This window comes from Monodelphis domestica, chromosome 1 (assembly GCF_027887165.1).
Source record: "Monodelphis domestica isolate mMonDom1 chromosome 1, mMonDom1.pri, whole genome shotgun sequence".
NCBI lineage: Eukaryota > Metazoa > Chordata > Mammalia > Didelphimorphia > Didelphidae > Monodelphis > Monodelphis domestica.
The window spans coordinates 586,360,442-586,375,550 of record NC_077227.1 but is presented as its reverse complement, the minus strand read 5'-3'; the positions used below and the strand labels follow the sequence as shown (position 1 = coordinate 586,375,550).

The 15,109-nt window shown below is 42.0% G+C and overlaps 1 protein-coding gene across 11 annotated transcripts in view; it reads left to right on the top strand.

The window, feature by feature from the left end:
* ANK1 (ankyrin 1) overlaps positions 1 to 15,109 on the top strand; it is a 349,200-nt gene that overhangs the window by 239,521 nt on the left and 94,570 nt on the right. For 10 of the 11 annotated variants that reach the window (XM_056813585.1, XM_056813579.1, XM_056813576.1 and 7 more), the window contains exons 3-7: positions 3,142 to 3,240; positions 8,176 to 8,274; positions 9,517 to 9,615; positions 11,455 to 11,640; positions 13,368 to 13,466. In XM_056813585.1, the coding sequence (XP_056669563.1) occupies positions 3,142 to 3,240; positions 8,176 to 8,274; positions 9,517 to 9,615; positions 11,455 to 11,640; positions 13,368 to 13,466 (582 nt within the window). Of the gene's footprint in view, positions 1 to 3,141; positions 3,241 to 5,339; positions 5,528 to 8,175; positions 8,275 to 9,516; positions 9,616 to 11,454; positions 11,641 to 13,367; positions 13,467 to 15,109 lie in introns of those variants that run through there. The other variant, XM_056813584.1, reaches the window with a different exon arrangement.

Below are 15,109 nucleotides of genomic sequence, written 5' to 3'. Positions count from 1 at the left end.
TTTAGAGACTGTCCTGTCCTGGTTTCCCCCAGTGCTGAGAGCAACCCCCCATACCCTACACAGGGGAGGGAGGAAGTTATCCCATTAGGCTGCTGGGTAGAGGGGCGGGTCATGTGAGGAATGTCCTTAGTGCAGGTGAAGAGGGGGAGGGTAGTGGCATGAGTACTCTGCCCCCCTCCAGCTCTGCTGCCTGTGAGTCACCCACCTTACCCCTTATGTGGTCTCATTGGGCTACTGGGCAGAAGGGCAGGTAATGTGAAAAAATGATCTCAGGTATGGTGTAGAGGGGGAGTGGAGCAGCTCTGCCTGGGTACTTCTGCCTTTCTAGTAACAAACACTGGTGGAGGGCAGCAGCAGCAGTGTGCATGTCCACAGAGAGCACTCTACATGCCATCTTTGGCACCTGAGCCATAGGTTTGTCATCTTGGGTATAGAGGAAATAGCTGAGCTGATCATGTGCCTTGGCTAGTGAGTCATTGACTAAAACAATGATGGAACTGGGACTATTTAATCTAGGCAAGACTCAGGAGAACATGGCCTCTGTCTTCAACTATATGAAAAACTATTTTGCAGAAGAGGGTTAGACTTGGTCTTTTTTTTTATCCCAGAGGAACATTGACTGCATTGCAGACAGGCACATTTCAGTTCAATATGAGGAAAATCTTCTTAACAATGAGAGTCATCCAGGAGTGGAAGAGGCTGTCTCAGAAGAGAGCAAGTTCTCTATCATTGGACATATTTAAGCAATAGCTAGGTAACTCCTTGTCAGGAATGTTGCAAAGAGGATTCTTAATTGGATATGGGATCAAGTTGATGACCTCTGAAGGACCTTCTCACTCTAGGACTCTGATCCTTTAAAGATCTTCCATTGGGGCAGCTGGGTAGCTCAGTGGATTGAGAACCAGGCCTAGAGATGGAAGGTTCTAGGTTCAAATCTGGCCTCAGACACTTCCCAGCTGTGTGACCCTGGGCAAGTCACTTAAGCCCCATTGCCTAGCCCTTACCACTCTTCTGCCTTGGAGCCAATACACAGTATTGACTCCAAGATGGAAGGTAAGGGTTTAAAAAAAATCTTCCATTATCTTCTCCTTTCAGATTCCTTCCCCTATCTCATGATCTTATGTTCTTTCCATCTTCTCCCCTGTCACAATCTGGTCTAAGCTAGCTTTAAGTTAATAAATTCATTCACTTTCAAGTACAAATGATTTAAGGGATATTGGGAGACTTTTTTGAGTAGAGGTAGCAGAGTAAAGTTCTTATTGTCCTTCCAGACATGCTGGGAAAAAAACCAACTGTTTTGTGTTCTCTGGGAGAGCCAGACTGGCCAAGGAGACAGCTGTGAAGTAGGTAAAGCTTTCCAAACTGTCTTTCAAAAATATATTCATTTCTAGAGAGCTTTAAGCTCTAGCAAAGCACTTTCCTGACAAAAGTCCCGTGAAGTGGGTAATACAAGTACTGATGTTCCCATTTTACAGATAAGGAATCTGAAGTTCAGAAGATCATGGTTCCATGCCAAGTAAATGGCAGATTTACAACTTAAATGTAGGTCTTCTGCTGCTAAGTTCTGGCCTCCTTCCAATAAAAACCAAAAAAAGTGTCCCTACTTTAGCACAGCTTTTTGCTCCATACTTTCCAAGCCACATTCAATCCCATTCTAACCACATCTCTTTCCATTGCCCTCCTGCATAAAGGCCACACAGTCTTAGTTTCTGTCATTCAATGACTAGCCCAACTGCTTGGAAAGATCCATTATAAGACTAATAGTAGGGAGACAAAATTTTCAATCATAACCAAAGTCTTAGAATTATAAAACCCATAGGTGCTGGGATCTATGTCAGAAAAGAGAGTGCTCACACAGGCAAAAGCAGAGATCTTTTAAGAACTCTAGTGAACTTAAATGGGTAAGGTCTAATGGACCTGGAGTCAGGAAGTCTAGTTCAAATCTAGCCTCAGACACTTACCAGCTGTGTGACTCTGGGCAAGTCACTTAATCCTGTTGGCCTCAGTTTCTGGACCTGCAAAATGAGCTGGAGATGGAAATGGCAAACCACTTCAGTATCTTTGCCAAGAAAACCCTAAATAGGGTCATGAAGAATCAGACACAATTGAAACTACTGAATGATTAGTATACTTAAAGCTGTATAGTCAGGTTTAGTTCACTCTTGGTTTGATTTCAGAATTTCTGTTTTACAGAACATTTATGTCTCCCTGAGAATGGTTTATTCAGGCCCTGATGTTCCCTAATCCTTTCTTTCCCTGGTCTGAGGCTGCTGTCCAGTGTATTTGGAACATAGCCATTCCAGTGAGGTGTGTTAGTGCCAGTTACAGAGCTGGAACCAGGAGAGTTAGTGCCTGCAGCAAGCCAGGGGGAAACATACCATTGCATCAACTTTTAAAAACAAATCAGTTGGGGCTTGGAGGAGAGACACCCATCAGTGCACTGGTGCATCACCTTCATTCTAATGAATTCTTCTTGCTATGTGCTAAAGTCAGTTATTTCTATGTTACAGTCCTCCGAAGGATTGTAAGCACTGTCAACCATCCTTTAAATTTTGGAATCCCGGGGCAAAGCACTTGTTGTATTGCCCTAGTTGTAGCTATAGTGAAATATAAGATCAAAAGTCACTTTTTGATCATCATGCCTCATAGCAGTGAAATTCACAGTCTTATCTTTCTTTACTACCCCCTGTATTCCTAAATTTATTGCTAAATGAGAATAGAAAATATAAATACTACAGGGCAGCTAAGGTGGCTCAGTGGATTGAGAGCCAGACCTAGAGGTGGGAGGTCCTGGGTTCAAATTTGAACTCAGATACTTTCTAGCTGTGTGACCCTTGGCAAGTCACTTAACCCTCATTGCCTAGCCCTTACCATTCTTCTGCTCTGGAACCAATACACAGTATTGATTGAAGGAAGGAAGGAAGGAAGGAAGGAAGGAAGGAAGGAAGGAAGGAAGGAAGGAAAAGAGGGAAGATATGAAAAGCCATTGTGGAATGGCCCTGATCTATAACTATGTCTCATTTTACTCCACAGTTACTAAAATTCTTTGCCCCCCAATCCTTCAAACTTCTCAGGCTTTCCCTGCCACAACTACAAATAGCAGCAAGAACTTAATCTGACTGACTGTTCTATTCTTTTCAGAATGGGTTGAATGGTTTACATCTGGCTTCGAAAGAAGGCCATGTGAAAATGGTGGTTGAGCTTCTGCATAAGGAAATCGTTTTAGAAACAACAACGAAGGTGAGTCATGGAGGACCTGGGGACATCATAGAAAAATCAGGATTGCTGTCTCTTTAGCTAATACAACATGCCTGATAACAATCCATGTAGTTCAGGTGCTCATGAGGTAGTCCTTTTTTGTTTGAGTGGAATTACCATTAGCCTTTATGGTCTATAATATTGCTTCTCTGAATTCCTCACATTAATAGAAATGGGGGAACCTACAAGAACCACACTCATGTCACCACAAAATCTGAGCAGAGTTCAGGAGCCATGTGTGTGTTGTATTATCCTCCAAATTATTTGTTTACCTAGATTTTAAATGGAAATCTGAAGCCTTTTCCTCGTGGTCTCATGTTTTGATTTTTTGTTTTTTTCAGGGCCCTTGACTGGCCTATTTTTCTGGAGAAGAATAGAGTAAAGAACCTCTTATTGTTCCCAGAAACCCAGTCCCTAGTTATTTCTCTTTCTCTACCAAGACCTTTCTTGTCAAACATACACCTTCCCCCATTCCCCTTCTAGACACCCTAGGCACAATTTTCTTTTCAGTCAATCTATACGAATTTATTAAACGTTCCTCTATACCAAGCATTATGTTAAGTGCTGGGAATGCAAAGACAAAACCTGAGACACACCCTTAAGGAGCTTCCATTCTATCAGAGAATTATCATAGCAGAAATTTGGAATATGTTAATAGATCTTGATGTCCAAGAGAGATGTAACAGTACCAAGAGGGGTTTCCAGAATTCAGTAGACCCTAAACACTGATTTACATTATCAATTCAGGAATGGAATAAGGGGAAGGGTGACTATAAAGTAATGAAAATAATTTGTGTGTGTGTGTGTCTGTCTTGTGGGTTCACTTTCATTACTCCATAGTCATGCTTCATTCACACAGGCAACTTCAGAAAAACAAAGTAACTTGGGTTTCCACAATACTGTCTCTGTTGAGTTCCCTTTTCTCCCGCCTCACCTTTCCTCTTCCTTCCTTTCAGATTTTTCTCTTTGATTTTTTTTCTCCTCCAGTTTCCCCACCTGCATCTTATTTTTTAGCTTTGCTCTATATTAAATGGCTTCGCAGGCAGCAGTATTAGGCGGCAAACATTTTGTCGCCTTTAGTGCAGAGAGCCCAGAACAGCACTAGAGAGAAGAGGGTATAATTTATGGTTATGAAGGGAGCCAGCAAAATATTGTGACGATGGAATCATCTCTTTGAGGTAAAATTCTGTAATTTTCATGTCATTCGCAGAAAGCGTAAAAGAACCTTGTCATCCAGATCCACAAGGTTTGGGGATGGTTTTTTAAAAATTTGTGAGGTAGTTTTCCCCAAACTCTGTGGCCAATTTAAATTGTTTCCTTTGTATCCCTTCTGTGGGATTTTTAAAAAAGGTAATGTTTTTCCCTCTTCTGATGCCATCACCTGCCTTGGAATGCAGAAGGCAAGTCTCTGCAACAAGGCTCTGAGACACCAGAGAGGGAGACTCACCCTGGCTGGTCCCCAAGAGCTGCAAAGACATTTTGGACCACCTCTGCATTTCCCTTTAGATGGTTGTTTTTACAAGCAAGCACTTGGTGTGTCCCTCTTCATTTATAGATATTTCCCAAGTGGGTTTTGGAATTTCATGCAAAAGACAGGAGGGGCAATGATGGGGGAGAAGTGGAATCTCTGGGAAATAATTATCCCAGTCAGGACAGATTTCCAAACATGCAGCATCCCAGTGGCATTACGTAAATGAAAAGAATGACCACTTGAATCGCAAAATGTCAGAAAACAATTGTGAAAAATTGTTTCTACACGTAATTGAAAAAATAATTTTAAAATACCTAAAAAATTACAACCCACCCAATATGCCCATAAGCCATGATTAGTATTTTTTTTATTTTAATGTGAAGCGTCTGCATCCTCCCTTCCATCCCATACCCCCATAGGAGCAGAGAGACATCTCCCTGGTGGCTCTGGGGCTGTCCATGAAGACAGAAGGCAGCTCGGGGCTGTGCTCCTCATCACCTTTATTAATCTCCACAGGAGGCTCCCCCTCCTCCATTTCCATCCACTCAGCACCAACTGCCGACCCTCCTCCCTTCCACAAGCTCTCTTGACTCCCTACAAGCGGAGAAACGGGGTATTTTTGTGCATCAAAATACAGCTAAATAATTTTTCCTGGCTCCTTCAAGGGCAGCTGTTACCTCAGCCTGAAAGATCAAGCAGAGAAAGAAGAACCGCTAGCACGCCCCTCCCCCTGCGACCCTCCCCCTGATCTAGGGGTAGGGCGAGCTTGTCCTTGAGCACATGCAGAATGTCTTGGGGGTAAGTCGATTTCCCAGTGTCTTCCCTCCCATTGCTTTTGTTCCTCCCCCAAGGGTGTCTCAGCACCACTGAGTCCTGGTGTGGCCCAGGACCCTCACTGGCTCCATATCGTCCACTTGCCAAAGTTCCCCGGCTCTTCCCGGCAAATATCCACTCTGTGTATAATAGAGAGTGGATTTGCCTTGAAACTGCTAGTCTGCTGGTCAGACCCAGGCTCTCCTCTTCCATCCCAGATGGAGAAAAGGGTATAAACTCCACTTTCTCTCAATGCCCTGATTTCTAGAGATGCTGTTGGCCAACAGACCAGTTCCACTTGGGATAGCAAGTGAGCCTCCAGCAAGAGCCAAAACCTTTTATAGGAAAAAGAAATCCCGAGCTTGAACTCCTATTGAAAATCATTAATAAGCCTCTGTTTATTCAGGTCTTAACACTGACTTCTTTGGGTTGGGGGAGGACCTTTTTGCTGATGGATTGGGAACCCCCATGAAAAAAGTCAAAGAGAAGACCAGTTCTCATGAAAGGAAGAACCATGCCTGGGCTTACCTCCCAGGGTATCACTGTTCCTGTCCACAGAGGAGTCTGAGTGGGATGGGGTCCAAGGGGTACAGTACAGTGCTCTTTCATCCCCAAACTGACTGACTCCCCAACCTTGAACCCATCAGCCCTTGCAAACATTTATTGAGCACCTACTGTGTGTAAGCAGTTAAAGTATATCTCACCAGACCCTCTTCACCCTCCCAGCTAATTGATGCAAAGAAAGATAATGGGAAGGCTTAGATGAGGTGATTGGAGGGGAAGCATAGTTTTAAGACTCACTGACCCTTCAATGAAATTTATCTTCATTCACCTTCTATATACGGATTAAAAAAAAAGAAGTGATGGATATACATACACACGAAGCCTCTTGCAAATCTTTTGATACTTCTCTGTCCTCTATACAGAAGAGTCTCTAAATACTATATGGATAACTGGTGGACCTTTGTTTGAGTCCCTTGCTCATATGGTCCTAAGTTTCTGGTGATCAATTAAGTATTTAGGTGACTGCTGGCTAAAATCCACACACTATATATGAGCTGTAAAGAATGAAGTCAGAACACCCCTCCACTACTTAAATTGCTTAGTGATTGAATGAGCTCGGGTATGGTTGCTTCTAGGGCTGCCTGGGAGTCACAAGAATGGACAAGTCCAACATTCCTATCCTGAGGCTACATCCTCAGGGGTTCGAATGGGTGGTGGTGATCCAGCCTCCCTGGAGAATAGGAGATATTTATTTAATTATGATTTAAATGTTTGCAAAGCACTTTACATTTATATTAACTCATTTAACTCTTTGCTATGAGACCGCTATCATTATTATCCTCATCTTATAGGTGAGGGAAAAGAGGCAGACAGACATTACATGATTTACACACAGCTAATAAGTGTCTGAGGCAGGATTTGAATTCAGGCTTTCCTGACTCCAGGCCCAGCACTTTATTCACTGTGTTATCTAGAATGTTCCCATGGGATTCACATTAGAGGAGGAAAAGTCCACAGGCAGGCAGGCCTGCTGGTTTTTCCTTGACTTTCATCACTGCTCAGCAAGCAATGTCTACTAGTCTCTCTTCTGCCTTTTAATATTTTTTAAATATACCCAGGACTGTTTCAGGGCAAGCAAAAGAATTAAAGAGAGAGAGAGAGAGAGAGAGAGAGAGAGAGAGAGAGAGAGAGAGAGAGAGAGAGAGAGAGAGAGAAAAGAAAATTACTGTCTCTTTCTTGGATCCTACATGACTTTCTGATCTCTCTATTATCTCTCTTTATTCTTAAAGAAAATTTCTCTCTAAATTCTCATTGCCTTCCTCTTTTGCTTCCACTATTCATTCCCTGGCATCTTTTCCTCCCTCATTTGGCTAATTCTTCCCTATTTCATTTGTTCTCATTATAATCAGTTCACACTTTCTTCTTTCTTTTGTTTTTCCCCCTCCTTTATAATTTCCTTTAACATTTTCATTTCTCATTTCTTAGGTTCTCCCTCTGCTCCAATTTTCTCCATATAATCTGAAGCCCATAAGCTCTCCCAAACCTCATGTCTTTGTTCTTTTCCTTTCTTTTCTCCCCCTTATTTGTCCCCCCCAAAAAACTTTCCTATTCTCTTTAGCCTTCACTTAGGCGTGATTTAAAAATTTTTTTTTGTATTTGTTATGGGTATTTCCCCAAGCCTGAGTGCTGAGACCACAGGAACTGGCGGCCTATTCTTTTTGGTTGGTCAGGCTCGGCTGGGGGTCCTACGCACATACTATCCTCAAGCAGAACCACAGACAGACAAGACAGCAAGAGGGACCTGAGGAAAACATCCTTGTGGGCTTATCCAAGCAGTGGGCATCTGGAGAAATGATGACTGTTTGTCAAGCCAGGAACAGGAGCATCTCTGTCCAAGAGGAGTGCTGGACACACACACACACACACACACACACACACACACACACAACTCTATCCTCCCATGAAGAAACTGAATTGAACCCTCTCTTCCTAGACTCATAGAATTTTAGAAGCGGAAGGCACCCTAGAGATCATCTACCTGACTTCTCTGTCCAAATATATTTGAGGAGTCATTTGTGATGTCTGTATGGTAAATGACCTTTGCCCTTCCCATCCATGATGTGTTTCAGAAGGGGAACACAGCCTTGCACATTGCTGCCCTAGCAGGTCAGGATGAAGTGGTCCGGGAACTTGTCAACTATGGAGCAAATGTCAATGCACAGTCTCAGGTAATATATTTCTTTTCAAGAAACCAAGTCATGTTGTGACTGACTGATGGGAAGTAGCTTTCTTTGATTATTTTTCTGTTTTTCTTACCCAATTATGTGCTCATGAGGTCTTGCTCAAATAAATATATATCTTTAATTGTGTCTCTAGTGGGAATTATAACAGCAAAGGATTTCTGAGTAACCATTCTTATGATGTTCTGTGAACTTTAAATCTCAATTTTCTGAGCATGCCAGAGCTAGATCACCATGGGCCCCATCACAGTGGGTTGATAGGATGAGCTAGGGGCAGGGAAATACTAGAGTTGTAAATAGGGCAAATCAGCTAGGACTTTGTCCCATTTGCCGACATCAGTGATGGGAAAACATTCCTCACAACAGTCCAGAGAATGTCATCTCCATTCTTTATAGTCCTGGGCTAAGAAGAAGGATAGAAGGGTGGGGCATGTGAAAAATGTCATCAGGTGTGGTGGAGAGGGGGAGGGGAGCAGCTCCCTCCAAGACCCTCTGCCTTTCTAGTCATGAACTTGGGGAGGTGGGGGGGAGCAGATGAGTCCCCCCAGAGAGCGCTCTGAATGCCATCTTTGGCACCCATGCCATAGGTTTGCCATCATTGCCTAATGTGATTGAAACAATCACCTCTTGCCCTAAAAAGAGGCCTGAATTTCCCTGTGTGGAAGAGAATTGCAAATCTCTTGTGCTCTTAAAGATTTTAAAACAGAGATTCTGCTTTTCTATAGGGATGGTTTAGGGACAAAGCAATAAAAAGCAAATTAGATTAATTGTCTATTTTTCTAAGAGAAAGAAATATGGAAACATTTGTTTTTCAACAATCAACATAAAATCAAATTTAAAAAAATAAACCTTACTTTAGCTATGGCTAGGTGAAAGAGAAAGATGAAATGAGGAAGAGGAGGATGAGCAAAAAAAAACAACTAACAGATATATAGAAAGCAGATAAAAAAAAACAAAAGTGATGCCCATGCTCTCCTCTTTAAAGATTGTATCACTAGATGCAATTAGGTAGCTTAGGGAATAGAGCTCTGGACCTGAAGATGGGAGGGCTTTGGTTCAAATCTCATGATTATTGTGCATTTTTGCAACTATAGGCCCAAAAGGAAGAGCCTTTCTTGGAACTTAATGAAATAGAATTCAAGGCAAGCTTCTCCTCATCCCTGCTTCAAAGAGAGACTGGTGGAGGGTCTTACTTGAATGTCCATAATGATTTCTTTTCTTGGCTCACAGAAAGGCTTTACACCCCTTTACATGGCAGCACAAGAAAATCACTTGGAAGTTGTTAAATTTCTGCTGGAAAATGGAGCAAATCAGAATGTTGCAACAGAAGTGAGTACCTGGATCAAATGGTGTCACCCCTGTTTGTCACAAGTCTGGTGTGCTAATGTACTCATCTACATAGAGACATTGATGGTGGGCTACATTTATAAAGTCACCATCATCATCACAGGAAAGATATTCCTACTGAGCATCTGCTATTTGTAGACCACTCGATTCCCTGGTGACAGTGGGAAAATTGCCCATAGAGTAGAATATATGATTCCTGACCTTGCAGAGTTTGAAAAGAAGGATAGGAAAAATATGAAGAGACAATCACCAGAACCCACTATAACATAACCCACTACAGATCAGAATGTGTGTGTGTGTGTGAGAGAGAGAGAGAATTAGAGGGAATGAGAGAGAATGAATTTCACCTATCCAAGGGACCCTCACTACTGGAAATAGAGAATCAAATGCTTGCAGATGATAATAATGGTGATAAAAGGTGGATGAAAACATAAAGAACACATCTTTTTTTCAGAATAACTTATGTTAGGTAAGTTTATGAACCTCTTGGGGTCCATTTTGTCATCTGAAAAATAAGAGTTTTCAATTTCGTGGTCTCAATGTCACTTTCTAGCTCTAGGTTCTTAAATTTAGCAATGAAAGGACTTTGTGATAACTGTTTTCTATCTTCATTCAGAAGGTCCTGATTATGGACAAAACCAACTAGAACTTAAAGTGGTTCTGCAGAAAAGCTATTAATATTTTTGTGGTGTTATCAAGTAAACAGAATTGCTATTCTGGCAGTCAGTCTGCATATGTTCCCTCTTTGAGCCTGTGTGCCCATTTGTGTACATTTCCTAAAAAGCAGTCAACCTTTAGGTATCCCATGTTTCAAGTAGAGATGGTCAGTTTGGTGAAAGGTATCTTGTTGTGGAAAGAGCATTGGACTAAGAGTCAAGAGATCTGGGCATTGAAAAAGATGGCAAATTTGGAATTGATGGAAGAAAAAAAATTGTCCTAACAATCATGCCATCTTATACATAAGATGGGCCACCTCAGAAGCTAATTAGTCTTCTTTCCTGGAAGTTCTTCAGTGAAAGCCTGGAGTGGCTATTTTGTTGAGTCGGTTGTAGAGGGGATTTTTATTCCTAAAATCATAAAGATAGAAGGAACCTGGATAAGGTTGGATGGATGAGGAAAAGGCTCAGGGTTCTTTAATAACTTGTCCAAGGTCATATAGGGAATAAATCTCAAAAGTGGGATTTGCAACCACATTCTTCGACTCTAGAGTCAACGTTCTTTCTACTGTACCATACTGCTTCCTTTACGGGTTGGATCAGATAGGCCCTTTTGAGGTGTCTTAAAACCCTGAGGTTCTGTGATTCTGTGGCTTCCAGTTCTCCTGTTCAATACCTGACTGTTCCTAGCTACCACATCTCTGAGCCTTTCTCTTTGTCTTTAAAAAGAATGGATGCTATGAACAGTGAGGTGGTTCAGAGAATGGAGAACCAGACCTAGAATTAGGAGGTCCTGGATTCAAACTTGACCTCAGATACTCCCTAGCTGTGTGACCTTGGAAAAGTTACTTAACCCTAATTTCCTAACTCTTATTACTCTTCTGCCTTGGAACCAATACTTAGTATTGATTCTAAGAAGGAAGAAAAGAGTTTAAAAAACAAAAAGAGTAGTTGCTCTAGATTGTCTCTAGAGTCCCTTCTGGCTCTAAAAATCAGTTATTTCTATTCATTATTATTCATGACGAGTTTTCAGAGTTGTAAGGCTACCTCGCTTATTTTACAGATGAGGAAACTGAGTCTCTGAGAAGTCATGTGAATTGCTCAAAGTCACCCCTGTAGTAAGGCACCCTTCTCCGCTTATCTTCTCCTTCTCTCTTTTGGCCAGGATGGCTTCACACCATTGGCCGTGGCACTACAGCAGGGCCATGAGAACGTGGTGGCTCACCTGATCAACTATGGGACAAAGGGAAAGGTGCGTCTGCCTGCCCTTCACATCGCAGCCCGGAATGATGACACGAGGACGGCTGCAGTCCTGCTCCAGAATGACCCAAATGCAGATGTACTGTCCAAGGTAAGAGCCAACGAATTCAGATTTCCAGACCATGAAATCTGTGGAACAGAGGCACTGTCTAGAGGCTCCTTCCTACAAATAATGTTGGTGATATTGGGCACGGATTAACCCAGTCCAAAACCAAAGATGAATATCATGCAAATATAGCACCCAAATGGACGCCCCCTAAAGGATAAATTACAATTAGAATTGGGGTAGAAATACCATTGACAAGCAGGGTGTGTTTCTTGTCCCCCTGTGTCACCCCCAAATGCGTCCGGCCAGGTCCTTTTGGCCACACGACTGATTCGGTGCTGAGTTTCTCTTTTGCCCAGCTTGCAGAGGTGCAGAGCTAGAGTGGAGATTAGAAATGAGGAGCAATAGGCCCGGACCACCCCTGGACCATGATAGTACGTATTTATCCCACATTTGGCACTTTAGAAAGCGCTTTTCTCACAAGAGCCCTGTGAGGTAGGTGGTTCCGTTATTCTGCCAGTTTTATAGAGGAGGGAACTGAGGCTCCAAAAGATGGCTCACCCAAGTCAAACAGTGAGTAAGTAGGAGAATTGACTTTTCTGCTTTCCCTCTGCCATCCTGTCCTTCTGAAGTGTTGCCTTTGTGGAGAGAGCTCATACCACTAACTGCATTCATTCATTCCACATTTATTAGGTCCCTCTCAGGCATGCAGCACTCTGTGCTTTGACTTAGCATCTTTCAGATCTGTTCCCTGAGTGATTTTTGCAGGATCCAGGATGGATTTACCATTCATATTCTCCCTCCTGCTCCCCCTTGTGACTATAGACATGCATTTACAACATGGTAAGACAGTGAAAACAGGCAAATCCCTAGGACAACAGAAGAAGGAAAAGACCCCCCTTACCTGTCCTGGCTTTATTAGGAAGGACAGAAGCCAGTATTTATCACGTGCTTACAAGGTGCCAGGCACCTTGCTAAGCTCTTTATAAATATTATCTCATTTAATCCTCAAAACAACCCTGAGAGAGGAATGTTGTTATGATCCCCATTTTACAGTTGTGGAAATGGAGGCAAAGAGAGATTAAGTGACTTCTCGAGGGCCACATAGCTAGTAAGGGTTGGAGGCTGGATTAGAACTTAGATTTTCCTGACTCCAAGTCTAGTGCTTTATCCGCTGCATCACCTACCTGCTTTTCAATGTGGTTGGCACCATTCACTAATCCACCAAGCTAACTGTTCATGAAATGGGTTGAAAAACATCCCATTTAGATCTTGGATCCTGAAGAAGATTCAATATACCATGATTACTTCCAGGGTATTCCACCTACCACTAAATAAACGTAGAAAGGCTATTTGCTGTGTTTCTGTAGCTCACTGGACAGAGCTCTACCAGTGAACATCTGGCCCCCTCCAGGAAATATTTCTTGTCTGGCCCCAATCTCTAGCATTATTGGTAGCTCTTCTGATCTTAACCAGCATCCCCAGGTGCCATGGCAGTGTTGAAAGTCAATCTCTAGGGGGCAGCTGGGTGGCTCAGTGGCTTGAGAGCCAGGCCTAGAGATGAGAGGTCCTAGGTTCTAAAAGGCCTCAGACACTTCCCAGCTGTGTGACCCTGGGCAAGTCATTTAACCCCCATTGCCTAGCCCTTTACCATTCTTTTGCCTTGGATCCAATACACAGTATTGATTTCAAGATGGAAGGTGAGGATTTAAAGAAAAAAAAAAAAGAAAGTCAATCTCTACTGACCAGTTTTTCTTCTCTTTATTCTACAGACAGGATTCACCCCGCTCCACATAGCAGCCCACTATGAGAACCTCAATGTGGCCCAGTTATTACTAAATCGGGGAGCCAGTGTGAACTTTACTCCACAGGTAATGACTTAACTGCCACTCTTCTTGCAATCAATACAATGGAGCCTAGATGGCATAATTTTTTCTAACTTAATATTTTTCTATTTTTTAAAATGCATCTAATTTTTTCTAATTTAATACTTTATTATCGAAATTACATGTGATAATCTTTTACATACATTTCCTGAAATTATAATATCCAAATTGTATCCCTTTCTCCCTTCCTTCTCTCTCCTTGAAATGGTAAGTAATTTAATCTGGGGGGAGGGGTAGCTGGGTAGCTCAATGGATTGAGAGCCAGGCGTAGAGACGAGAGGTCCTAGGTTCAAATCTGGCCTCAGACACTCAGACCCTGGGCAAGTCACTTAACCCCCATTGCCTAACCCTTAACACTCTTATGTCTTGGAACCAATATATAGTATTAATTTTAAGGGAGAAAGTAAGGGTTTAAAAAATTTAATCTAGGTTATATATGTGTGATCTTGTGAAACATATTTCCCTATTGGTCATGTTGTGAGAGAATATTCTTATTAAACCAAAATCCAAAAAGAAAAACACACACAAAGAAAGAGGAAAATAGTATGTTTTGATCTGCATTCAGATTCCATCCATTCTTTCTTTGCTGGTGAATAGTTTTCTTTGTCATAAGCCCTTGGGAACTGTCTGGGATCATTGTATTGGATATGGCAACCTTTTAAGGAGAGTCTGAGTGTTCTTGTTTCTTGGAGAATATTTCAATTTCTCCATTCAATGAATACATATTTTTAAGGGTCTATTCTTTGTGAGGCACTGTTCTAGATTCTGGAAATACAAAGATTCCAATGAAATAATCCCTGCCTTCGTGGAGATTATATCCTACTAGGAGAGAGGGATGCAACATGGACATAGATCAATAAATATAAGATCATTCGAGAAAGAAGAATGCACAAACAATTTGGGGTGGGATGAACAGAAAAAGCTTTCTATGGGAGTTGACACCAGAGCTGAAACCTGAGAAAAACTGAGGATTCTAAGGATTGGAGGTGAAGAGGGAGTATATTCCAGGCAAGGAGTATATGTGTCAAGATTACCATTGTCCATGAAGGGGACCATGATCTAAGTGACATTGATGGAGATGACTGTGATTTAGATGACTGCAATGGGAACAAGCTTAATGATGGTGGCAGCTAATGGGGATGACTACAAAGATCATTGCTAAGTCATTGTTATTTTCACAAATTTGGAGAATTAAACTTTTTAATGGGCAAAAAAAAAAGATGTGTCAATAGAATGCCAGATTTGAGGGACAGATAGTAGATCAGTAGAACATATTGTAGCTAAAAAAGAGATAGTGTAAAATAAATCTGGAAGGCAGGTGGAAGTCGTCTTGTAGTGAGCTAATAAGTTGGGATTTTATCTTAGAGACAATAGGGAGCTATTAAAGATTCCTGAGCAAGGGAATAGCATCATCAGACTCATTTATCTAAAAATATGAATTTAGGGGCAGCTAGGTGGCTCAATGGATAGAGAGCCAGGTATATTTACTTGAGTTTCTAAGTTAAAATCTGGCCATAGACACGTCCTAGCTGTGTGACCTTGGACAAGTCACCTAACCCCAATTGCCTAGCCCTTATTGTTCTTCTATCTTGCAACTGATACTTAGTATTGATTCTAAGACAGAAGGT